Source organism: Python bivittatus, unplaced genomic scaffold, assembly GCF_059951505.1.
Source record: "Python bivittatus isolate LINGU-HERP-01145 unplaced genomic scaffold, Pbiv_v1 ctg000210_np1212, whole genome shotgun sequence".
Classification (NCBI taxonomy): Eukaryota; Metazoa; Chordata; class Lepidosauria; order Squamata; family Pythonidae; genus Python; species Python bivittatus.
This window is the reverse complement of record NW_028277053.1, coordinates 7582449-7610372: the sequence shown is the minus strand read 5'-3', so window position 1 is coordinate 7610372 and position 27924 is coordinate 7582449. Positions and strand designations below refer to the sequence as shown.

At 38.6% G+C, this 27924-nt stretch overlaps 1 protein-coding gene across 11 annotated transcripts in view; it reads left to right on the top strand.

Moving 5' to 3' along the window:
• VSTM4 (V-set and transmembrane domain containing 4) overlaps nt 1-27924 on the top strand; it is an 89177-nt gene that overhangs the window by 33766 nt on the left and 27487 nt on the right. For 9 of the 11 annotated variants that reach the window (XR_015795893.1, XR_015795894.1, XR_015795892.1 and 6 more), the window contains 5 exons: nt 2762-2830; nt 7694-7801; nt 10114-10147; nt 14305-14408; nt 19718-19779. Coding sequence is in view for 6 of the 11 variants with exons in the window: in XM_088139398.1 (XP_087995524.1) it covers nt 2762-2830; nt 7694-7801; nt 10114-10147; nt 14305-14408; nt 19718-19779 (377 nt within the window). In the remaining 5 variants the exon portion in view is untranslated. The other 2 variants (XM_088139403.1, XM_088139402.1) reach the window with 2 other exon arrangements.

Sequence of the window (27924 nt, the reverse complement as noted above, 5' to 3'; positions counted from 1 at the left end):
CATCATCATCATCATCACAGTATTATGATTTCTTAAGGGTCATGAATATAATCCTGGCCAGTCCAAATTATCAAAAGCTTTCTCTGCATCTAAAAAAAATCATAGTTGCATTTCTTATTTTTCTCATTGCAATTGGATACTTTTAGCTCTTTAGCCTTTTATGTTATTGTTATTCCTTTATATACTGCTCTGTTCACACTATTATAATTCTTGTAGTTATAATAGTAAGTATAGTTTACCTATAGATTTTAGTGATATAATGATTTTATGTTTCATGTTAGCTCTTTTTATGTATCTTCAGTTATTATTAGTAGAATTGGAATCAGGGTGAATTATGTTGACTAAAGGACTGTTGCAAAAATGGACATTAACAAATTGTACTCTACATTCAATAAGGAGGTAGATCTATTCGACTCTGGATGGATTATGTCAATCCCTTCCTTCTAAATCCAAGATATAAAACCTGTTGCAGATGTGGGAGTGCTCAACGTCATCATATCTCATTTATTACCTAAGTTAATGGTTTCATCAAAATTTCTTTGACACTCTTACAGTATGTTGCAGAACTACCATCTGGTTCTAGGGATTCATTGATACTTCTGGTATTGCTTCCTTTGTTTTATCTTCTATAATCGGCTTGTTGATCATTCCTTTTGTGGATCTGTAAATGTTGTAATTATGTCCATTGTGTGTTTTCATCCTACAATCCTTGTAGCTGACTTTGCAGATTTCCTTTAAGCAACATTTCAGCAGATACAAGCTATATATCAAGCATGTATTGAGCAATGTCCCTTTTTGGTATTGTTGCCACTGAATTTATTCCTGTGGTCTCATGCTGTGAATAATGTAATCATTATTATCATTTATCAGGTGCAAATAATTATATACATTACCCTGAAAATCCTTAGTTATAGGAAAATATGACTTTGCAGGTATTGGTTTAATCTAGAAACCAATAATTAATTCGATTTTCTCTTTGCTTCTGGTAGTGTTGCTTTACAAATTTGATAGATATTTAATACCTAGTGCATAAAAATATTTGAGCTCCATATTAGCAGACATAAAAGAATGGTAGAATTCTAGCAAAGGTTGCAACGTATTATTGTTAAAAAAATATTTAATTTTATTTTCTTCTTATTTTTATTATTATTATTTCACATTCCATTTTTTTCTTCTTTTTCCATGTAGCATAAATGGTAAACTGACCTTGAAAATATGCCTTAAAAGTATACAGTTTCTTAGTTAGCAGAATGTCTGTATTTTAAAGTCCTCACTCTTCTTTCACATGCTTTATAAATTGTGAGTTTTTTTTTAATTATGATATATTTAAATACCATCCTGAAATAGTGTATGCATGCATGTATGTATGTATCTTTCTGTCCATCCATCCATCCAATATATATCTATAGTAGAATTGATAATGTCTTAAAGAAAGATTGAGAAACTAAAAAAGTCTTATTAGAATTAGGGAAATTAGGGGAAAAAAGTATTTTCACTTTGAGATTGATGGGTACAGAAGTAGTCAAATCTGTCAAATTAATAGGTTTGTACTAAGAACTTAATTTACCTGAAACTACGGTATGATCAACTAAAACATTCAAAACTTGATTAAAATATCCAGCCATAATTAGCTACAGACCAAGGAATTAAGGATAAAAGGAAAACATATATGACTGAGGCAATATTGTACATAAAAAATAAAAACAATTTTAAAAATATTTTTCATTGCCACCTTCCTACAGTGCTGACAGAATGGCATTTCCTACTCTGTGTTCCCTCAAATGCTCCAAAGGAAATTTTGGGTAATAGTATCAAAAGGTAATGAGAGATCTAAGAGGTTTGATAGGGTCATACTCCTTAATGGTGACCCAGTAGGGATCGTCCATCAGGTGACTAAAGCTGTCTTCATGCCAAATTCAGGCATACCATGTACACTGCCTTGAGCTCCTCGGGGAAAGGCAAGGTATAAATCCAAGCATGTCCAAGCAGAAGTTGGAAGCCATCTATCAGGGATGCTTAATTTATGTTTCATTACTGGGTAGAACATTGATTGATTCATAGATTGATTATTTGATATGATTTATATAGCTGCCCATCCCATGCATGTGACCTTGGATGGCATACAAGATTAAAAGACAAAAACCCACTGACGGCCAAGGATAAACAATGACCCTGTTCGCCACCAGTAAAAGCAGGGTTTATGAAGGGGTCTTCGATAGTGATGCTTTGGAAATGGAAATCTCTCCCCAGAAAAGCTTGATTAGCATTTGTTTAATGTACAGTGCCAAGATAAGACCTTTCTATTTTTCCAGGCAGTTCTTTTTTCTGCTAAGGTTATTAAATTATTATTTTTAGTGTAATTTATTTTAAATGTGTTTTTCTCCTTAATGTAGAGGAATGTAAAGTTATATGAGAACGTTCACAGTCTGGCATATAAATATTTTAATGGGTTCTCCATTGAGTGGCAGGACAAAATCATCTTCATAATTTTGTAGGAAACAAGTGATTCTAAGAGATTATCTTTGTGACAGGTCAGTCCTCTTCAGTCACAATTATAATGTTAGATTTATTCTTAACCCATACACTCAGATAAGTCACATCTAATCTTTGTTGCTGACCTCTCTCGTATACTAGGTCAAGCATGAGACAGACCTTAATTTAGTGAAAGCTCAGTCCCAGTAGCTCTTTTAGAAGCCAGTATCTTCAGCATCAAAGCAACATTTGCACAGGTGATCACTTCCTTCTGCATGTTCTTTTGCAGTGATTCCATCCCATTTTTTGGATGACTCCAGTGCTGAGGAGAAACACAAGGCTTGGGCATTCTTTGAAGGTTAAGTATAAGTTTCCCCTTTCATTACTCTTCGCGGATGTACTAAAACATGATTTTGTGAGACCTTAATTAAATAACCAAAATGCTTGTCCCAAAGTTTAGCTGAATATGTGAATTTTTAGTGGGATGAGAGTGATGCTTTCTGTAGTTGGAGCATCTTTGACATGTGTACGCTTAGCTGTTACATCTCCTGTTGGACACCATATCTGCTCTTTGCCTCTCCCATTTCCAGTGTGAGTGTAAATACTGTTTATGTATCAGGGATAAATGTGAGCCTTTTGTGAGCACGGAGGAACATGCTTCCCTGACCTTTCCCTCCTTGCCTTGGTTTTCATTTTATATTGATTTTACAGTCAACAACCAAAAAAGCCACTGCTTGATCGTCAGTCCAGAATGATGAAGGAAGCGAAATATGCTTTCTATTTCACGCAGTGGAAACTGTTATTTTCATAGAACGTGTGTATATCCTTTTCATGTGCCATTAAACATCACTAGAATTATTTTAAAAATAATTTTTATTTCCAATTTCACATAACCATAGATATTTAATTTCATGCTTTTTGCAATTTCTGGTTCTAAAGTCTTTCTTTCATTCTTTTGAAGTTATAAAACTTAAATTATAAAAGAAAATTTATTGAAGAAGCCTTTACTAGTAGATTCTGAAAATTGGATTTAGATCCTAGTGAGCCATTCTTGCCATGTTTACAGTAAATATGCCCTAAATAAAAACAGTTGACCTAAATGCAGAAAGAGGAACTCACTGATGCATCTGGATCAAAATTCCATTGTAGTGCTAGTTTGAGCCTTCATTTATACATAGAAATAAAATCAAATGAATAGATGTATATAATTTTGGATAAAACTTCGGGAATTTTTGAAGAATGAAAAAGATGCAAAAAGTGTTAGCCATAGAAGGAAAGAAATAGAAGAGGCTTTTTAAAAAAATATATTTGTCCTTGAAATGTGACAGTGCAGATCCTGTTTTTCTCTGTTCAGTCAAACGAAAGCACTGTTGAGTTTAATTGTACTCAATTTATAGGTATATATGTAGAAAAGTGCTAAATTCCTTGAGGATGAGATAGAATGGTTTCACTTCCCCTTTTGCTTTTGAGGTGTTCAAAAGCTCATCATTTTTTCCAGATTTTTTCTCTATTTCTGTGAATCATATACAATAATCCAGCCATGAATATGTGTATTAAAGGTATCCCAAACACATTAACAGATTTTCTTTATTATTTTTAAAACCTTCAGTTTTTTAACCTGATTTGGACAATATGAATCTTTTGATAATGATCTGTTTAAATATTATTTTGGACCAGTAGAACATTTTTTTCTGAAATAAAGAGAATTTATTGGAACATATTCAGATATAACAGTAGAAATTATATTATGATTATTTAGTTGAGAACGGATCTGATGTGGAGATGGGAAAATATATTCTGACAGATTTGAATGTTATTATATCCAACAAATTAAATTCCAAAAAATAAGCTTGAAGCGCATTTCGTGTATATGATTGTTTACTTGGAATAATACTTGATTAGTCAAGCAAAGGATCTAAAACTTGATTAAAATCACAAGCCATAATTTTATGATCTACTCTCAAAAGATGGGTATAACATCTACAGTGATGCTAAAAAGTTTGTGAAGCCTTTTGAATTTTCAATATTTCTGCATAAATATGACCTAAAATATGATCTGTTCTCCACACAAGTCCTAAAACTAGATAAAGAGAACCCATTTAAACAAATTAGTCAAAACATTATACTTGTTCATTTATTTATTGAGGAAAATGATCCAAAGCTATATTTGTGTGGAGATCAAACTTTTAAGCACCACTGTATGTAAATCTTTTGGTTTGTCCTTAATAGATAACCAACATTTAAAAATATCCTTGTATCACATATGTTTTATTCCATAACCAAATTTGAGAATTTATTAATCAAAGTTACTACTACTCTAGCTGATTTGAATTACCACAAATGTATATTTAGCCTATCCATCTTCTTGATTTAAAAAAAAAACTTCTTATCAGGAAGATTATGAGTTACTTCTAAGAAATTCAGATGTTATATTACTCAATTTGAAAAAGGTCCTTTTCCTCTTAGACATCTCCGGCCATTAACATTCCAAAAGGCCATTAAAGATAGCATGGATATAAAAACAGTACTTGTATAAAAAGCAAACCCAGTATTTCTATGAGTCAAGAAAAAAATGGAAAAAATCGATAAACTGAGACACATTTACTTTTAAAAGTTCAAAAATAAAAAGATAACAAATGATATTAATAAAGGAATACATGTTTAAAATATTCAACTAAAATATAAAGAGAATTTTTAAAAAACTAAATGGACTAAGCTAAGTGGATTTTCAGAAGAGATATATCAAAGCTACAATTTAGAAATCCCCCCCCCCGCCATGTAAGGAGTCCATCTCCAATACAAAACTGTAAAAACTGTACAGTGTATAGAAACAGATTGCTACTTTTCTCTTTCTGATCCCAGCTTAATACACTTACCTGCAGTATCTGGATCAGAGAATTATTTCACCCTGGAATGCGTGGATAAACAAAACAAAACAACAGATAAAGTAAAGTAGTACAGCAGTAATATTTATTGCAATCAAAGACCAGTACATAATAAAACTCAGCAATGTAAAACAGATTACGTATATATGGAAAGATACAAATCATAAAATTACCTGGACATATTGGTCAACCAACTCCACATTTTGCATATGCCATAGCAGAATTTCGATACGCTTAGGGTGACGGAGTCATATATGTCTAGGAGTAAAAGGCTGTAAATAAAACTGGTCAGAATGACTGGGAAATATGCTTAAATGTGGAGTTATCCACTCTGAACGTGTGTCAGCATAAAACAAGCAATATAATCAAATGTGTTTTACAGTTTCCTTAGTCCTTTTGCTGCATGGGCAAAACCTTGGCCCAAATGGCATGCCTTTGTATCTCCCTTCTAGGGCTGGGGTGGGGAGGGCACCCCATATTGCCCTCCTGTATTAAGGGATTGTGATTTGACTTAGCGATCTAGCAGGTGAAAGTGAAGGAGGGTGAAAGAGCTGATCAGGACAATACCCTTGGAAAGAGATGGCAGTTCTAAATGGATATCAGTGTCCTTAATCTGCTGCCTCAGAACTGCTATTACACACTTGTACCCAAGTGTACAGAGTTTCATTAATGAAAATCCAAGGAGCTCCAATTTTTTTGCCTGTTGCTTTGGGCCAGGTTGAAACAAGAGTGCCAATAAGAATCCGAGGTCTCAGACCTACAAGGCCAAAGTATGTTTGGGCACAGTATATAAAAATGTGTAACCAAGCATTGGTTTCAATCCTTCTGATGCCACCCTCGCGGTGAAGAATTGCATTTGAGACACAGAAGGGGGCCTGGAATATGTGCCTAAGAAATTTGGCCTGAGGAACAAAGAAACTATGGGCCTGATTGGGCACTGAATAACAGCTGTGCTCTAACTTCAGCTAAGTACACTCAAAATGCAGCAGGGATGTATAAAATCCTTTTAGAGTAGAAGAATATGTAGGTCTTTACAGTATATATTCTCTAGGCACTGTGGGTGAGGTCATGGTGTGAAAGACGATGCCTCGGTATTATTAAATGATTTTGCCTGCTCAATAAGATGATTACTTCACATCCAAATACATCTTCTAGGACGTTTTGCAAAGATCACCATCTTGGTTATATAGTTGATCTCCAGACCTTCAGAGACATAGTAATCACCCAGTGCTTGCAGTGCTCTTCTTAAGCCAGTTGGAGTCTGGGAAAGTAAAACTGCATCATCTGCATACCAAATTATCTTTCTCTGTTAGTTTCGGGGGGTGATGAGAGAGATCCAGACACAAGGCATTAATATAATAATTAAACAACAATGAGGCAAGAATACAGCCTCGTCTCCTGTCAGGGATTTCATTGGTATGGTGTCCTTGGGAGCTGCATCTAACTTTTTATTATAGAGTTTGTAGATTAGATGACAGCCTTCTGTCAACAGAGGAGCTTGGTAAATCGTGCGGCAGATTAGGCTTGGAAATTAAATGAAACCGAAAACTGCTCTAATGTCTATAAAGATGCATAATGTATAGAGCAATGCCTGTGGTTTGAAGGTGTGCCTTTCTGCCAGAATTTGTAGAAGCATGGTCAAAGGTGGGGCAGCCTGCTCTATATCCTGTTTGTTCCACCAACATTTACAGGTACACACTTGAGAAGGTGACTACGCTCTTCTGTTCTGCCACACTCTCTCAGAAGTCGTTGCTTCTTTCCAAGCCCTGAAACCCCACAAGCCCTGCTCTTACTGTAAGAAGGGGAAAATAAGGACCATGCCCAGGACCTGCAAGGTCAGGAAAGGGTGGCAGATTCAGAGACCTGAAAATGCCCCAGCCTTGTTGCCAGCTTAACAGGAGAGCACTAACGCTGTTGCACCTAGCCATGTTTGAAGGCTGCCCCACATGTAGGAGAAGATGAAGGCAATTTCCTGGGGACATGGCAAAATAAAGGTGTTACCAGGAGCTGCTAGTGTCATGGTAAGATGCAAGTGGGGAAAGGCCATTAACATGGCTGTCCTTCATTTGGTTCCTCAGAGCTTCCTTGCTGATGTTTTGCTTTGCTTCTAAAAGACTATGGAAGATAAGAAACTGTTAATACTCTGTCACAGCATTAGTGCGTCTAGCCAAATATTGCCAACAGTTGCCCAGGATTTTAGGCAGAAGTTTTTCTCAACTTCCTTGGCAGTTCTTTTTGCATGAACAGCATGTGCTCTACCATTGAACTCCCACCCCTTTTGTTTTGGAGGCATTTCAAGACAAAGGACTGATCCTTCTTTCTCCTTTCCTTTCCAGACCTGTCAGTCTATGCGGTCATGATGTGCTCTGCAGGCATTCTTAGCATCCTGCTGTTCACTCTTGTCATCCTCTGCCAGATCTTGAGCAACAAGAAACGATCCCATGGTGAGTCAATTCCTGTAATTCATCTGTAACTTTAGTTTAAATATTTTGTCGTTGAATTTACTAATTCCACATTTTAGTTACTTTATCTTTGAATGTACTGTAATTTTCCATCTTGCTATACTCAAAACAATTATATATAATATTAAATTATCAAGAAATGTTTGACTTTGCACACTTGCTCTTTCAGTCAAACTGACCAACATCAAACACATCATTTGATTTTCCTAACCTATGCAAATAAGAGACTTATAGCACTTTAAAATAGGGAGCAATCTTTTGTGAAAAGAAATTCTTATAAATACATGCAGTAGTTGGGAGAGGAGGAAGTATGATAGTGAAAAAAATAGAGAAACAATATATACTGTAGTGTAATAAGAAACCTTAGTCTTTGTGTAATCCATCAAAAGTCAACTGATTGTAATTTCTTATCTCAACGTTGGTTCCCAAGGAGACTGAAATTTCAGCTTTCAGATGCCAGATCTATATTTGTACTAGATCTATTTATTGCCAGTTTGTCCAACTATAAAGATAACATTAAAAATAGAAGTTCTAGAATGTGGAGTAAGGTCTGAAGAACTTTGTTTTCTGTGCTTTTCTTTGTTAAAAGTAACTGAGATGTTGAGACCAGAGGTTTTTCATTTGAGATTGACGGACAAACAGTTGGAAAAAAGTCATGGAACTTTGTTTTTGTATATGATAACCACAGCGAGATTATTGTATGCCCAAAGATGGAAAGATTTGGCACTACCCGCAATGGAGGAATAGTTGGTGAAGATGATGGAACTTACTGAGATGACTTCTTTGATCAGAGAAAAGACTGGAAACCCCTTATGGACTTTCTGTGTAAAACAGAAAAAAATGAACTTATAATTTATGGTTTTGATGATTAGACAGGATAGATTATAGAAAGAAGAAAGTTATGTTGTAACCATAGAGTAAGATGTAAATTTATAATTGTACTTATAACTGCTCTAAAGAAGATTGGAAGCTACTTTTCCTTTCTTGCACTTTTAGCTTTTTCTTTGATTTCTTTCTTTTTCTTACTTTATATTAGTTTGCATTAGTTTTTAATCTTCCTTTTTAAAAATCTTAAATAAATACATATCTGGACTTAGGAGGGTCTAGCCCATACACTGTGCAGATGTTCCTGTAAACAATGCCAGCTGCTTGGTTGTGCTGCTCAGGATATGCTGTTCCTGCCTACAACTTACACCCTGCCACTATCCGTTGGACTATGTGTTGGACTAAATAACTCCCAGGCCCCTGGTAGAGGACCCAAGATTGAGAAAGACACATACTACTCATAGGGGTGAGAGGGGATTTTTTATATATATATATACGTACGTACATATATATGTATGTATGTATGTATGTATATACTCTGTGTGTGTGTGTGTGTGTGTGTGTGTATAAAGTAACTGAGATATGTAAACAGTAAATTTATATAATGGATACCAAGTTAACTTAGAAAGGGGGCTGGAGTGAGGTGATGATGACATGCCATCAAGTCAGTGTTGACTCTTAGTGATCACATAGATTTTCTCCCAGATGATGAAGTGAGATACTTTGCAAAATTCTCCAAAACACCTGTAATTAGGCATTTAAGTATGTGTGTGCACTTTTCAAAACTGTGTATAAATCAAGAACTTACTAAATTTTGCACAGATGATTGAGAAGCTGTCCTGAAATGATCATTTGCCTTTTGTAGCGAGCTCTGTTTTGAGGACCCACCACTTCACCACTGTCTAACAAATAACGTCTCCAGATTGATTGCTGTGCACTTTGCTTCTGCTCTACCACCTGCTGGATTTTTCCACATGGATGTAACTTGTAGAACTTTGTTAAATATCATCTCCAGTTACATCTGTCTGTCAACCCCCTGGAAGGAGATGCTGTTCTCTATGAAGTTGCCTACAGTTTGATGGAGACAGGCCTCTGTGTAGTAGCCCCTGGGCTGTGGAATGGCCTCCTCTGCCATTCTCAGATACTGACTGACGGGTTTGGGCCATCCCTGAACATCCCACCTTTTATGTCAGCCTAAGAGTTCTATTTTCATGGATGGCTTTTACCTTTTTCTAACTTTTTTTATATTGTTTCTGACTTCATTTTTATATTGTTTTATTCTGAAGTGATTTTGTTGTAAACTGCTTCAGGATTTTCTGTAGTAGAAGGCAGTCTAGAAATGCCTTAAGTAAACAAACTAAACAAGATGATCATCACTCCTTTAGAAATCACATGTAAGTGAAAAGTATTATACACAATGATGTGTTTCTTGACTTCTGTTTTTCTTATTTCTGTGTTCTTTTTCACAGTGAAACATTACTTGGTGAAGTATCCCCAGAAGAGGTAGGAGAAGAAGTTTCCTTTTGTGAACTAAAACATTTTTTATTGTTATTATAAAAAGGTCATAGACTTAGTTGTTTCCTATTGTGAGAAGAATAGTTTTAAAACCTGGAAATTATTTTGAGAGCCTTTAATCAATGCCAGAAAATCCATGATGGAAAAAGAGACTCTTCCCCTCAAAAGAGAATTTATAATCCTCCATTGCTGTGGAATATGGGCAACCTATGAGCCTAACCTTCTCCCTAGGCTTTGAAATGACCTTATTGTTGAAATACAAAAACCTCTATAAGAGATTCAGTCTTAGTATTGGTCTTCATTAACTACATATGTGTGACACAGTTTTCCTTAATTTGTTATGTTGGTGAGGATGTATCTGCCAATAATCCTTTTGCCCACATCAGATTAGGTTTGTGTGTTGGTTAGGCTACTTTTGCTCATAGTGTGTGAATTACTAAGAGGATTAATCCTTTGTGTTGGAGATAAAAGGCTGAAAATTCTCAAGAGGTTTGGGGTGAATGTAATGTATATTACATTATTATACTAGTTAGAGTGTTCTAAGCTATATTTTTGTTATGCCAATCATAATGGCTTTGATTACTCTCTCCCACACAAACATACTCTCTTTCCATTTTATTTACTTTTAAAGAAAATTATCTATTTCTAGGACATATGCCACTCCAAAACTGTACCCTATTTACATAAATAAGTTTAAGATGCTCTAATATGCTTTCCTAAACACAGACACATATACTGCATTGACAGACACATGCATGCTCTGCATTCATATCCTCCTTAGCCATGCGTCCGTCTCTCTCTAATCACATGTGGGTCTTGTGTATATGTATGCACTCATTCACACTCTTCAGTCACTCACATATATGCTGTTTTCACATGTGCACTAATGTACATGCATACACTGCGCTTTCTCAGTGCATATACTTGCACACCACTTCTTTGTCCACATCAGTAGAAGATTTGATGGTGTCAGCCCTTTAAGGTAGTCCAGATCAAGAATCAGAAGCAGCAAAGATTTCTGGAATGCTCTTTTTTGCTGTATGGTGGAATAACAGAATATTGGAAGCCTTTCCGAGTTTCTACCACATATAAAAACAAAACCAAGGCAGGGCTACAGTATTTTTAGTTTCTTTCTCACACTGTCCTCTTTGTCAAGACCAAGACATCTTTTCTCCTCTTTTAATAGTTCATTGCTCTATTCCCCCTTCCGAAGACCAGGTCTCCATTCGTTTACAGATGGAGAACTTTCAACTTTGATTTCCCCTGCTTAGCTAAGTCTCCACATGATCTTCCCATACAAGATGGACCTTTCTGAGCTCATTTCTGGAAGAAGTAGGCATATTTGCCTAATGGCAACAAAACCAAAACTTGTGGGACTAACAAAAGAATATTAAGGATAAGAATTTATTTCATTAGAACCATGAAATATAATCCTCTGTTAGTAAGTATATAGGAAAACATTAAAGGAACTATAATAGAAAAAAAGGAAATACAACTAGGAGAAATGAAATACAAAAATGCTGTAGTGTGATTAGTTAGTGGCTTCCAAGACTTTGGCATTAAGTTCTGTCATGGATATCCTGGCTTTTTAAACTGTTTCTTGAGCACCTACTCCTGACAGCAGGGGGGTGGGGGAGACCGGCTGAGGTTTTGGTAGAATTTTGGAGACCTTCTTTGGGTTTGTGTTGTGATATTCCTGTTTTAGAGGTTGGATTACAGTCTTCCACCTCAAAATAGTTGCAAACTATACTGCTAGTTTTCAGCTTCCCTAGTCAGAGGAGATTCCTCCAGGAAGGAACCTGGGGATATAGGTTGCCAATCTTGCTGGCAAACCACAAATATTTGGGGGCTGGCAGGGATATTTGGCAGTTTGTGATCAAGTTACAGGTGCTTTTGCAAATTTGCTGTCAAGATGGGCATCTGTTCTTCCATAGATAGCCCTTATTGCACCTGCTTTCCTTTGTTGTCTTGTGCAGGTGGCTTTACTTTGAAACCACAACAAAAAACCTGGATTGCAGTCATCTATCATTTTTATTCTCTAAGAAAGCTTATGGGGCCTATGTTGGTCTAAAGATATTCTTACCAATGAAGATGATAAAGAAAGCTGGCACTTCCTAGCAGAAGGCCTGTTTCACGTTATTTTTTATTAATTATAACAGTCCAAAGGGGCAGATAGCTTGGCGAGTGCCAAAGAAAGTGTTTGCACGCATATTAGTATTGGGGATCTCAGCTCTCAGTGATGGTTTACAAGCCACAATGGCTGGGGGTCTCTCAGCATACCAGTGCTGTGTTTTAAAGCTGTTCCTGATTCTAGGTGGTTAAATGTGTTAAACCCAGATAAAATCCTCCCTGTATGTAGAATGCTGAATTCAAAGAAATAGTCCCGCCATACTAGTTGAACTAATTGTCCTACAAAATAGCATTAAATATATCTGCCTTGGACATTTGCCTGCCTGGGAGAGTTGTAAAACTAAAGGTAAAAAGTAAAATTTTATTATAATAAAGTTATAATAAAGTTTTATTTTTTATCTTTAGTTTTACTGGTTTTATTGTAATTTCTTGGATTGATGTGAGCCGCCCAGAGTTGTAGAGAGTTGGGCGGCAGACAAATTTAATTAATAATAATTGTATAAATGAGCTTCTATATAAATTCTTGCAGTAATTTATGATGTTTGACTGTAGTAAAGATGCAGAAGGAATAACATTCCCAACAGAGTCCTGTCCACAAAAAGTACAAGCTAATGAAAGAAACAAGAATCAGTTTGGTTCAGGGGTTAAGGCACCAGGCTAGAAACCAGGAGACCAGGAGTTCTAGTCCCTCCTGAGGCACAAAGCCAGCTGGGTGACCTTGGGCCAGTCACTCTCTCTCAGCCCTAGGAAGGAGGCAAGGGAAAACCACTTCTGAAAAACCTTGCCAAAAAACTGCAGGGACTTGTCCAGGCAGTCTCCAGGAGTCAGGACTGACTTGAAGGCAAAAAAGAAAAGAAAAAACATTCAGTGCTTCTGAAATCCAATCAAATCCAGCTAATATCACCCATTACCAAATTCAATTTTCTCTCTCTCTCTCCCCACCCCAACCTACCCCAAGGTTTTTGTTGTTGTGAGGGGAATGAGAGGAGGATGGACATGCCACCTCGAGCTTCTGAATGATATAGGCCTTCTCTTCTTTCTGAAATGTTGAAAAGCGCTCCCCTTGTTGGTACAATATTGCAATCTGCAATCAGATTTTGAGCAAGTCTTGATCGGAAAACCCTAGGCTTTTTCCATATGTCTCTTCTACTCCGGAAGTATCTTCAAACCACTTTATGCTCAGTCTTTTAATGACATTTATTATGCTTAACCTTCTAATAAAGTTCTTTCAAATATATGGAGAAAACAGAGAATATATGAGGTAGTCCTTGGTTAATGATAGTAATTGGGACCAGGAACTCCGCTGCTAAGTGATACAGTTGTAAAACGGAATGTCACATAACCACACCGATTTATTACAGCAGTTCTGGCAGTTCCAGTTGCTATTGTTAGTCAAATCCTGCGCAGTAGTTAGGCACGATGCCACGTGATCACCATTTGTGACCTGCTGGTTTCCCCACTGACTTTGCCTGTCAGTAGCCAGTAGTGAAAGGCATAAGTGGTGATCACATGACCATGGGGATGCTGCAGTGGCCACAACTTTGAGGACTAGCCATAGGTCTCTTCATTCAGTGCTATCATAACTTCAGACAGTCACTGAATGAACTGTTGTTAACCAAGGACTACCTGTAATATGATTTCAAGGCAGGATTTATGTTTTCAGACAAAATAGAGAGCCATGGTTGTTTTCAACCTGAGGGCCTCCCTTTTCATGACTAGACCATTTAGGCATTTGCTTTGATATAAGGTATTTTTGAAAGAAAATAGATGCCAGTCAATCCACGAGAGTGGGGTGTGAGAGGGAATTGGTCAACCTCTCTTATACAGTCTTCCATGGCCTCATAGTCCATCTCCACAACCACTCTTGTGAATATGCACTTAACCAATAGAAAATCATTTGAGAGACATACTAATTGTGCCAGTTATGGAAATACTAAACCTCGGAGAAATCAAATGTTATTGGTTGGCTGTTTTTTCACTTCCATCTCCAAACCAGGGTCTCCCTTGTTTTCCAGCTTGCAGGAGACAGTCCTCAGTAAGGCAGTTGGGTCTCCAGTGCAGCCCAAACAAATGAAAGGGATGAAGAAAACAGAGGAACCTCCAGCAGTTCCTGCCAAAGGTATGTATTAGTTTAAGAGCAACTTGCCCCTTAGGAAGGTATTTCAGGTTTCCAAAAGCAAGGTATTCTCCTTCACTGGAAATACTGAAACAGAGGCTGGATGGCCATTTGCCAGGAAGGCTGTAAAAGAGGATTTCTGCATTGGCAGGGACTAGATGATCTCAAATATCCCTTCGACCCTTACATTGTATTCTAATTCTTGGATTGTATGTAAAGGAATGCATTCTTCTATGGTGCCTCTTTCCACCTCTTCTGAGTTTCATTCCTTATTTTTATATAACCTCTAATTTTTTTTTTTTTTTGCAGTTGTGTAGATTTCTTTTTAAGTTTGCATTTGACTATACTCAGCTTTTAATTTCCAGCATTACAGTGATCACTTTCCCTTGATGTTACCACTTCTTCCACTTGCCTTACTATGTCTTCTATATTAGTTAGAATCAGATCAACATAGCTTGATCATCTTGTGTATTCTCCACTCACTGAAGTTCTCAGCAAGAATTTCCTGGAAGGCAATACTTGGTAGAGTTTATCTTCCAACAAATATTAGAACTTACTGCTTCTTTGAAGAGCTGTATTTAGATCTGCTCCTTGGTTGGGTGGCCAGCAATAAACCTGAACAATAGTATAGCTTTTATTCTTTCAAGCACTTATTTAACCCATATATTCCCAACAACATCACCAAATTCATTCACTTAGACACTTGAGCAGGGGAGGGTGCTTTTAAAATACATTGCAACTCTGGAGGGCGGAGGTGGCGTCGCGGCGATACGGCGGGCGATCCTGGGCTCCCAGGATGGCAGCCGATATCTCCTCTCCCGGACGGTCCCGATGGACCTAAGCCGTCCCGTAGAGATGGCGAACGCAAAGGGCGCGTCCCGCGGATCTCAGGGACGCCGCAAGTCCCAGATCGATCCGGGGAGAAGCTCTTGAAGCCGGCGGAGGAGAGGCAGCCAAAAATGGCTGCGAAAGCCGGGACAGCTCCAAAGGAAGATGGAAGAGAGGGGTGTCAACTGGGTGAGATGGACTTTTACTATGCAACTATGCTTAGAGAACACCTTAAGTAACTTAAAGAGATTTTTAAAAGTGAAGAAAAGTGGATTAAGCGGCGAGATTGAACCCTATTAAAAAAAAGAAGGGGGAGAAAATTTTTCTTTTCAACTTTCCCTTTTTAGTGGAATTGACAAGATGTTTTTCTTTTAAAAAAATATATTTTTAACTGGATTGGCTTTCTCTTTTTAATACTCAATAACTCTTTATTTTAAGCCTTTTTTTTTTACTAAGATTTCTTTATTGTTATAAGAAATTTATATTCTTTTTGACTTTGAAATGGGGAAAGTGGAGTTAAGAGAAAGTAAATGAAAGAAAGTTGCACTGCCATTTAGAGGCGCGATTTAGTGCTTTTTTTTTCATTGTGACGCACGCTCAAAGACCCTGTGCTTTCTAAAAAGATAGTGGGATGTGCATGTTTATACAGGTGCCATCCGTAACTATAAACAAGAAAGTGGAGTTGAAAGCGACTTTGAAAACATTAAGATGGAAAGTTTGAGCCAGTCACAAGAGCCTTGATTAGTGGCAGTAGCTCTTTTTTCTGCTAGAAGCTCTGCTTTGCTCTCTATTCCCCCAGATGGATTTTTTTAAAGAGGCTTAGCCTTTTCCTTCTTTTCCTTTTCTTTTTATTTTTCCTTCTTTTTTTCTCTCCTTTTGCTTCTTTTTTTCTCTTATTTTTGGCAAGAACAAAGATAAAGAATCCTTTGACTCAATGAAGGTTTATCAAGACAATAGACTATACGAGAAACACAATGCAGAAAAAGATCTTTAAACTATTGAGGATGACTATAAAAAATTGGAAGAAGACCTGCAGAAATTCTCAACAAAAAAAAAAAAAAAAAAAGAAAAAGAAAAAAGATATTAAAGCTAAAATGGACTTAATTAAACATAAAACGGGATCATTGGAAAAGGAAGAAATAGTACAAGAAATCAGAAACATTAAACGGAATTATTGTGAGGCCTATAAACTGAGAATTAAAAGGGTTAATCAACTGATAAATGAAGAGAGACAGATTTGTTCTTGGCACTGAGGGTGAGAAAAAGATTATACAAGATTATAATGGAAAATCGTACTAAGAGAATGTACAAAAAGAAGAAGTAAAACAATATTGAAAGAAACTATTGCAGATGTTTAAAGAGAAAATCAGGGGAATACAACAATGATGGAACTGACAGAAGCTTCCAAAAGCAGAATGTTCAAAAGGACACTTATTATTGCTTTCTCTTATCCAATAATATAGAAAAAAGGAATGAACAGCCAGATATTTTGGGATATTGAATGAAAAGGGTGAACTCAAAATTATGCAAGCGCTGGAATAAAGTATAAATCTGAGATATATAGTTAAAAATTGTATAACATGTGGTGAAATCTGGTTAGAACTGTAACTTGGTTAGAATTGTAATTGATACTGTAACTGATATTGGTTAGAATTGTAACTCTTAAGAATTGGAAAAATTAAAAAGTACTTATGCAGGAGGAAGTTATTCAAAATTATGGAATGTGCAGAGATGAGTTAAATTGAGATTTGAAATTAGAGTAAGAAGATAAGCAATTTTATATGACACGGGATTTGTTTTTATTAATGATTAGATGAGAAAATATAGTAATGTAATAGATTAGGAAATTTTATAATAGAAATTTGATATTAATTATTATATATATACACATATAATAGATAGATGGAGATGTATTACTAATTCTATTGAAAGTTAAAATTTTTTGTAATATATGATTTTATAGATTAGCTATGAATGATTAATAATTGTTAATTGATAAGTATACAAGTATATTTTGAATAGATGATATGAGAATTTAAGATTATGAAAGGGGCACCAACGAGTTTAACTGGTTGACACACGGTATAAAATGGAAGATGCTTTTTTATGCCTTTTTATGTTTTTGTTTGTTCATGTTTGTTTTGTGTTTGTTGTAAAAATAAAAAAAAACATAAAAAAATAAAATAAATAAAATACATTGCAACTCTTTCTGTTGCTGCTGTTCCTTTTGAACAAGTTATATCCCATGAACTGGTGGACAATCATGGAATCATCCCTCCTTGTCTCTGTTAGATATGTTAATCATATTTGCCTACCTCTGCTAGGAAGTGAATCTAATTTTGTTGATTTCCATTACACATGAAGACCACAAAGGCCATAATGTTCTTCCTTATTTTATATTTATTTTAATAGACTATACTCCTATGCTAGCAGTCCATCTTGTAGAAAATGTAGACCATGATCCCAGAAACCAAATATCTCATAATAACACTATTTTGGTAGCTAGTTCACTTTCAATGAATCATGGTCTGAGTCCCTTGGGTTCTCTGCTTTTTAGGTTTTCAGGGTCTAAGGTGATATAATTATGGCTCCCCTTGATAGTATCATTTGCCTCTACATGGAAGAGAAGGATCAGAAACGTTTCAATGAACTTACTCCATCGGGTTCCTGATCCGCACTCTAAGGAGAGCACGCTTTATGAACCAGCAGGTCTAGCTGGCACATACTCATTTTTCTTCCCGCTAGGAAGAGTCACCATCTATTACAATGCTTCTCTTTGTCTTTTTGCAGGGAGCAATTCACCCTCTTACCTCTTGTTATTCTTCCCTGTGTACTTAAGAGTCTGTTCCTTCTGAGAAAGCCTAAAAATTGTTCCGGAGCTCCAGTGTGTAGAATATCTTCTGCACCTTTTGTTTCTGTTTTTTGCTTTCAACTACTGGACTTGCTCTTTAAAAAAAAATACCTTCCTTGTGGTAAAGTATAAGCTGCTGTCCTGTCTTATTTCTGGCCACGGTAAGTAACTATGTGCATGCTAAGAGCAGAAGGGGAATAGTAAGTGAGAGTCCAAACTGAAAAGAAAGTTGATAGCCAGAAAGTCATCTGATTCAAAGGGTAGGCATAGCAAGGTCCAGAAAGCAAACCTAGGTTACAAATGCAGAAAAAAAGCACTAAGGGGCTGAATAAAGATCAGTCACAAGCAGCTGAGCATTAGTCGGTAGTTCACAATCAGTCACATTAGCCAATAGTTGCTGGCAACACTGAGAAGCTGCCAGGTTCAGGCTGAAGTGTTGCATCATGGGCATCTCCCTTGGGCCCCGTTGTGGCTGATTGCCTAAGATATAGTAGGAGTCTTAACCTTGTAGGATTTCTGTCTCAGGCATTCACTGGAGCACTGCTGGGTCTAATCTCAGCTTGGTGCCTCTACTGGTTCTTCATAGGCCTCTGTCAACTGTTGCTATGCTGTCTCCTTTTCTAGGGATTTGGTAGTAGTAAGAAAGAGCCAGTTTGGCCTAGTGGTGAAGGAACCAGGCTAGAAACCAGAAGATGGTGAGTTCTAGTCCCGCCTTAGGCATGAAAGCCGGCTGAGTGACTTTAGGCCAGTCCCTCTCTCTCAACCCAACTCAACTCACAAGGTTGTTGTAGGGAAAATAGGAGGAGGAAGGAGCACTAGGTATGTTCACCACCTCAAGTCATATAAAAATAATAAAGGCAGGATAAAAATTCTAAAAATAATTAAATAACTATTGCTGTTGTACTTTTGTTATTTGTTTCAAGGCATACTTGTCTCTACTATGAGCAGAATTGTGGTCATTTGCTGCCCTTTCTTTTTCCTTAAAAATCACAGTATTCAATGAGCTTGTGTTGACTACATTGTACTTTTGTTGTCTTTGGTCAAGAATACAAAAAAAGTACAAGCCTTGTAGGTCAGAAGTGCAGTGTCACTACCTTCCCATTTCTCTTCTTTGTACTATCCATGTAGAGGCAAAAATGGATTGGAGTCTTACGACTGAACTCCTCTACCAAACTCCTCTTACCTCCTTCTGTTTGCCGGCATAGTGAGACCACTTAGAGACTGTCCGCCTTTCATTCACTCTAAAGTCTGAGCAGCAGCGTCTAGTAGGGAGCAGTCACTTGAATGCCCTCAATGGACCATCAGCAGCTTTGAGGACATCCTTTTACAATCCACAGCTGCTTAGGAGATGGCCATTTCACTTCACACAACTGAGTACATATTCCTGAGAATTCACAAAAAACACTACACTGTATGGGAAAAAGAAGTCCTAGGCTACCAAGGAAGCATGCGAGGTCTGGAGGCGTTGCAGGAGATGCAAAATCCACTGGAAGGCACACAGATTGGCATATTGGCAGTCTACAGGGATGCTGAATGAGTAGCAAATAGTCTTTTTTGTGCATTTCACTGTTACTTATATTCATTTCATAGCAAGAGGAAAACATTCCTGGTCAATCTGTTCTTATTTTTACAGCACCAATATCCAATACTTTCTCAAAGCCTAAACTTCTGAAACCACAAAGGAGGGTCACATTGGTGAGTAGTACCATAGAGATTTGTCCTTCTTTTCTGTTGGTTGTTGTGTGAATTTGATTCCCTCTTATTCTTACCTTGAGTATCTCGAGATGGTTTGGGGAGGGTGCACACACTGGCCATCCTTTCTTTGATTCTCGGTGTTCAGTAGTAGCTCCTGCAGAACTGAATTGCTCATTGTTAATCTGTTCTTAATCTAAAGAGTTTAAGGCCATGTACTGTTCATATTTTATTGCTTTCTCTTACACAAACATAGACATCAGCTTGATCTTCATAGCATCCTGTTGAGGTAAGTTGGGTGGAAAGAGCATGAGTGACTCTCTCAATAAAATGTATAGCTAAATAGAGGTGTAAAGGATTTTTGTACTTTCAGGGAATGGGATAATCCTAGAGTCATTTGTTGCAAATCACACTGTCATTTGAATTAGTAGAAATGTTTTATGTTAAACAAGTAAAACAGAACATTGTTTCATCTATAAGATGGTCTATAATGACTAGTAGTGATTCTTGTAGAGAATGGAGAACAAGAGCAATAGCCCTAGAATATTATTGTGATTAAGCAATTGTATTAGAGTGCATGTTCATTCTTTGTGATCAATGTGTTCTTTCGATCTATTTTTGGGTGTAGAAACATTCCCCAAGCAGTATTTATGATAAATTCCAACGTTTTATGTGAAATCAAAATAATTTCTATATTGTGATCGGTTCAGCACTCCATTACTGTCTAAGTCTAATATCAGGTTTTCCCATAACTACAACTTACTTTAAAATAAGGAAGGGAGAGAGATACCCTGCTTTACCCAAATCCAGCAATCAAGGAGAAGGATAGCTCTCAACTGAAACAGATGGTAGAAGCCTGAACCTGTGGGACACCCCTTGAGTTTGAGGGTAGCATCTGATCTCTGAAAATCCTAGGTTTGCCAGAGACTCACACTGCCACTTCCTGGCAATGCAAACCATTCCCCAAGAGGAATAGGTATAGTCCACTGGTTCTCCACAGAACTAGCAGAAGCTGGGAGGGAGGTTACAGTGCAAAACAAAAAACTGGAAGCAATTTCTTCAAATGCAGAGCAAGAAACTGCACTTCTGTGAACTACAGAACAGCCTGAGACTGCCTGAGTGAAACGGTTGTGAATTGCTGTTGAAGGTGTATCTTAAGCATGGAGGGGAGGGTTCTTTGCATGATTGGAACCCACTGCCCAACTTCCAACTAGGCTGGAATTGTGTTGTTTTCTTCACTTGAGGGCATTTTCCAGTATGGGAGTGACAGCTCCTTCTGGAGAATTGAAAAGGGCAACAGCCTGCTAAACCTGAGTCCCCTTCTATCTGTAGAAAGCAGAGAAAAAGATTTTTAAAAAGGTCCAAGCACTTTCCTGGGACAAATCCAGGTGTAGAGATTAAAAAGTGCATAAAAGATCCCAGGATTCCTCTTCTGAATCCAGATTGCCAGAGCTCTTCCTCTGTTTCCTTGCCATCCAGATCCAAAACTCCTCTAAGAAATCTCAGAGTGACCCACAAATGTGTTGGAAGAAAGCTAAGTCAAAGATAACCTCTCATAAAAACAGAAGAGGGCTTTCCCTTCTATGTCCTGAGGTTCAGGAAGCCATCCTGTCTTAAAGAGAACGCACTGAAGTCTGAATGGGCTTGCTAGGAACAGGCTAACAACAGGTTGCATCTATTTATGACCTAACGAAGTCACAGAACTCCTCAAGTTTCCAGGGGATGAAACCTCAGTGGCAGCTTTTGCTTCCCTCTATTTTAAATTAATTTTAATTTTTCAAAGGCCAGAACAACCATAGCAGAAAATAGAAAAGTTTGTTGAAAATAACCGGCATGTCTTTTAAAACAGCGATCCCCAACCTTTTTGGCACCAGGGACTGGTTTCATGGAAGACAATTTTTCCACAGACCGGGGGGGGGGGGGGGGGGGATGGTTTCGGGATGATTCAAGCACATTACATTTATTGTGCACTTTATTTCTATCATCATCATCTCTATTATTATGTCTATTATTATTATGTCTATTTTATTATTTCTATTATTATTATTTCGGTGGGAGGAAACGCTGGCGGTGCTTTGTGCAGGGATAGGAATCGGTTGCTGGTCCCGTCTAGACGTGAACGTCAGAAAAACGCAACGCAACGGAAGACCCGACTCCCCTGCGACCGCTAGCTGGGCTGAGCCCTAGGAAGGAGGCCATGGCAAACCACTTCTGAAAAAACCTTGTCAGGAAAACTGCAGGGACTGAATGGATTTAAAAAAAAAACTTGTGGGCTTACCAAAACTGTGACTAAGACAAGCGTGCAGTGTGGGAAAGAGGCACAGACGGAAGTGTTAAATAAAATAATGGGCAGGCCACGCGTGGAGTAAAATAAGTGTTGGATTCTGAACACGCAACCTAGATCCCTTGCACGCGCAGTTCACTGTAGGGTTTGCGCTCCTATGAGAATCTAATGCCGCTGCTGATCTGGCAGGAGGTGGAGCTCAGACAGTAATGCGAGCGATGGGGAGCGGCTGTTTCACCCGCCGCTCACCTCCTCCTGTGTGGCCTGGTTCCTAACAGGCCACGGACCGATACCGGTCCGCAGCCCAGGGGCTGGGGACCCCTGTTTTAAAAGACATACAAAGGATTGGAGGTTACCATAATTAGTTTTAAATTGAATGTCTAATAGCAATAGCAATTCCAACAATTTAGCTACTCTTCTGTGAATATCCAGTGACTTCTAGATATAGGCCCTATACTGATACATTCAGGATGTTTTATCAAAGAGATAAAATTGCACAGTCCACTAGGAATATATAGATTCCTGTTGGACTCTTCCTGAGCTTATGGGCTCCTTTCAAACTTAATGGCTACACATTTACAAATTGTTATTTAAAAATTGTTTTTCTTGGTTTCTGTACAGGTAGTCCTCACTTCCTGACCATTTATTCAATGACTATTCAAAGTTACAAACACGCTGAAAAAAGTGCTTACAACCAGTGCCCAAAGTTATGGCTGTTGTAGCACCCCTGCAGTCATGTGATCAAAATTCGGGTACTTGGCCACCAGCCTGCACATAATGACTGCAGGGACACTGCAACTCCCCCCACCTGTCTGCCTCCCCCCCATGCCTTTTTGGCCCCCTACCACCCTGCACTCCGCTGCCCCAGCTGACCTTTCGTCTTCTTGCTCCCGCTGCTGATAAGACCTGCCCAGCCTGGCTGCTGGGCTGGGCTAGAGCTGACTTTGGCTGCAAAAAAAGAAAGCAAAAACAGAAGATAGCGGGGTGGGACTGGGCTGGGGCAGTTGCGGCTTTCTGGGGCATGGCAAGCAGCCCCAGAGCCCCGCAAGGCAGGTTCAGGGCAGCCAAAAGGGTAGAGGTTGTGGTGGGGGGAAGATAGTCAGGTGGGGGGAGCTGGAGGCAGTGCCTTACCTTACTGAGGCTCGGGGCTGGGAGGGCCCAAGCCTGGAATGGCTTGAATTGGTGTGGGTCCTCAGCTAACGACCAGTAAAATTCACTTAACGACAGCAAGGACAGTGTCTCACTTAACAATCACATTGCTTAGCGACCTAAATTCCAGTCCCAGTTGTGGTTGTTACACGAGGACTACCTGTAATTTTGGCTATGCCAAGCTTGTCCACTTTTTGGGATGCGTGTTGCTCCAGTCAGAGGATTCTTCCATTCAAAAGGTAATTGTACAGCAGAGCCCAGGCCTTCCCTCCACCTCCCAAATGGTCCTTGGTCACAACTCAGTCAGCTCTCTGATTGCAGCAGGGTCCCCTTAGGCCACCTCATTGTCGAGAACGTCCCTGAGGTTCCTATCTCACTTTCCTGTGGAGGGTGATAGGAAGGAATTTTTGAAAGTCTCCCATTTCTCCTGGGTCTCATCTAGATGTTTTACCAAACTAGTTTCCGTGCACGCTGCTCTAGTTGGATGGCGATTGTGGATCACGGGAAAGTATCCATTTCTTTTTATTTTTGCAGTACATTTTTGAGGAGTAAGGCTGGGGAAGATAGAAAAATGGACCCTGTCCGTTAGCTCCAGAGGGAGGTGCTACCCTAATGTGGAATAAATGCCTCCATGGGGCACAACAAATAAAAATTCACCATAAGTCGTTTCCTCTCCCACCCTTTTATAAATGCACTTTATTCTTAAGAATTCTTTGGAGATGATTTTGTTTCAGAGAGAGAGAGAGAGAGAGAGAGAAAGAAAAACAGAAAAAAAAGAAAAAGATAGATTATTGCTAAAGTTGTCCAAACAATAGAGATCCATCTCTTTCAGTTTTATTAAAAAGTGGCCAAGGGACTATTGATGAAAGGAAGGATTGAACTCTCACCCCATAATGACTCCCCAAAGAACAAACAGCAACTTCCATAGCATCATTAGAAGAAAGATTCCCAGAGCTGTATTCATGATCTGAATCTGGAGGTGGGAGGGGCTGCTTTTTACTGGAATTTAGAGAGATGGAGGCTTTATTACAGGTCTTCATGCCCTCATCCAGTTGCCTGAAAACTGTGCTTCCAGATTCCTTGAGTTTGGCAGGAGCAGCTCCTTAGGCTGTGTCTCTCCTTTTTCATTAGTTCATTAATACTTTAAGTTTAATAAGGGAAATAGGAAGGGCTAGTACTGGACATCTAACTAACTGAGATTATTTTAGCCATTCTTCATTGCATCTCTAGATGGTGTATTTCCAGCAGCAGATGTTTTTGGCAATGCCATTACACCAGGCCCTGCAACTATCTATGTGGAATCAAGCGCAGCTTTACATTGTAGATCATCAATGTTATTTTTAGAGGAATCAAATATTTGCCTCCGATTTTTGTTTAAAATAAAATAATATAGAATGAAAATACCTGGTTCACATAAACACTGGCAGGTCCAAATACCTATCTTAATGCCCGCCAGATTCTTTTAAATTATTTTTTTAAAGATTCTTTCAATTAGCAACTTTTTTGTGGGGATCCCTTAAAGTCAGTGTTGACTCTTGGCGACTGCCTGGACATGTCCCTTCAGCTTTCTTGGCAAGATTTCAGAAGTGGTTTGTCCTTGCCTCCTTCTTCCCAGGGCTGAGAGAGAGTGACTGGCCCAAGGTCACCCAGCTGGCTTCAGGCCTAAGGTGGGACTAGAACTCATGGTCTCCGGGCTTCTAGTCTAGTGCCTTAACTACTACACCAAACTGGCTTTCTTAGCAACAGATAAATAGTTCAAAAACAAATTGTCAGCTCCAGCATCTTTTTATTTCCAAGAATGTCACAGACCACATAGGTTTTCTTAGAAAATAAGAATGGTAGGTGGGTACAATCCAGTGCTTTTGGGGGGACAGTAGGAAGCATCTGGGGGTGGGGTAGCTAGAGAGTTTGATGAGAAGTACCCCTCCATTGCAACCATAGTCTGAATACATAAGTCATCTGATATTTCCATTTTGTGAAAATGCCCACAATATATTTTTAAATTTCCAAATATGCCTATTGGCCCCCAAAAGTTTCCTGCCCTTGATCGTTACCTCTGGGAAGATCTGGAACCCTGCATACCTGGGAGAGCCTGTGAAATCTAGTGACCGTGATCAGAAGAGAGATTTGTTTATTTGGTAGTGAGAGTCACAGAGATCACTTTCTAACAAATTGTCCTTTCATTGATGGATCAGTCAAGGTACCAGATTCCAGCAGGAACCTATGTCTCATCTGTGGTCTCCTTTAGTATAACAGTATTCTCCACTGGTACTTTCAAAGAACTGAGTCTGATGTTACTATTTAAGTTTAATCACTATGACAGCGCCTTGCCGTTTATTTCACGTATCAGCTTCAGGGCCCACCACTCATGTTTTAAAGGGCAATAAGCAAACAGGTTTTCTACCATATAGTAAGGCCTCTTTCTGTTGTTCTGTATGTTCACTTTAAAAGGGTTCCTAACTATAATGTTGAGTCCAGAGAATACTCCTTTACAAAAGAGAATAGAACCAGGACTTCAATATTGGCCGGTCCCATCTTCAGCTGTTGATAGCACTAAATACCCTGTTGTAATTGGCAAAAAGTAATTTGGGACAAGGAAAAAGCTCTAGCCACCCATAAAACTTCCTGTGGTTGAAGCTACTGATTGGCTGAGCAGTGGAATGTTCCTTCTCAGGCTCCAGAAATGGCTCCTCTTCCATGGCTTTTATGGAGAGTAGAAGGTTTAGCCAGAACTATTAGGGTCAGACCAAGGGGACTCCTTGCCTGAAGCCCTTTACTAAGAGGCAGGCAGCATGGTTTATTAGACCCCACAGTTTTCCCTCTGTGAACCTTCAAACCATCTTCCAAGCTGTAATCTTGGCCCAAGTATTGTGCAGAGCCAGGTAGGCTTCTATGTTGGGAAGAATGTTCTTGAGATGGTTCGGACTTCTGTTTCAAGGTAGCAGACATAGTTGCCTAGGAGCAGAAGCAGATAACAGCAGACAAGTTGTAAATCAAAGACTTAGCAAAGTAAAGTACCATTTGCAGTCCAAGAAGCAAAAGAGTAGTCTTTTGACATTGCCAAAAGCCACAAAGCCAAATTGAGTAGTCAGCCAGTCCAGAAGTCAGGAATTCAAGAACAGGATACACACAAGACACAAGCTAGGTTTTCTAACTCTTGTTTTCCAACAGAGAGTGAAAGCAAAGCAAGCTACATCAATCTCTCTGCTGGCTGCAATTATTCAGGCTTCACCCTTTGCCTTGCGAGAGTCTCCTTGATTGACGCTGCTCTGCTTGCCTCTACATGCATCTGAATCTGGGGCTTGGGGGTCGTGCCTCATCATCTGACTGCTCCAGCTGATCAAGCAGTACCTGTGGCTGATCAGCCTCAGATGTATCATGGCTTAATGATTCCTGAGGCTGACATTCTACAGGCTCAGCTGGAGCAACTTTGTCAGACTCTGAATCATGGCTCATGACACAAACCAAATTTCTGAGATCTATATTTGCTGCACCCAAAGGGGGGCTTAATGTTCTTCTCAGTTTGGAAACAGGGGTAACTATAATTGAGGTCAGGGCATGGAGGTTGATCATAAACTACTGGCTAAAGCTCAGTCCCCCCCCCCCGATTTATTTCTACTAATCATAACTTTCTATTAAGTTGGAATAATGTCATAGAACAAAAACAAATGAGATGTGGGTCATCAGAGTTCATGTGATCCTTGGGATATGATACTTCCGTGAATGGCATCAAATAAACACTTCTGCAAAGTTTAAATGATACTGAGTTTCAGATGGAAATAAACAGCTTTCCACAGGGAAGCAGGACCTGGGTGGCAAAGGGGGTTTGGGAAGCAGCCCCCCGACTCTCCTTACTTAACATTCCTCAACTTAAGCAGTTTTTGACTAGGTATAACATTTTGCCTTGGTCTTATTATATGGAAGGTATTCTAAGATCCCATATGAGAAATGTGTTTGCCCACTTCGAAACAGATACTGAAACAGTCCAACATGTATTAATGTATTCTAGCATATGATGGAATATCCATAATGCTTATAATTCACTTATTTCATCCGTCCCCTGGAAGTACAGACAACTTTTATGTGCACTTAGTCTTTCAGAATTCAAATACTCTACAGTCCAAATTATAGCAAAATGTTGGTTAATAGAATTTGTTGTATGATTTTAGTTTATATATATATACACACATATACACAGTACTGTGCAAAAGTTTTAGGCAGGTGTGAAAAATGCTGTCAAGTAAGAATGCTTTCAAAAATATATATTGTAATTGTTTGTTGATCAATTTACAAAATGCAAAGTGAGCAAACAGAAGAAAACCCCAAATCAAATCAAAATTTGGTGTGACCACCCTTTGCCTTCAAGTATCAGTTCTTCTAGGTAGACTTGCACACAGTTTTTGAAGGAACTCGGCAGGTAGGTTGTTCCAAACATCTTGGAGAACTAACCACAGATCTCCTGTGGACGTAGGCTGCCTCAAATCCTTCTGTCTCTTCATGTAATCCCAGACAGACTCGATGATGTTGAGATCAGAGCTCCGTGGGGGCCAAGCCATCACTTCCAGGACTCCTTGTTCTTCTTTACACTGAAGATAGTTCTTAATGACATTGGCTGTATGTTTGGGGTCAATGTCCTGCTGCAGAATAAATTTGGAGCCAATCACACACCTCCCTGATGGTATGGCATGATGGATAAGTATCTGCCTGTATTTCTC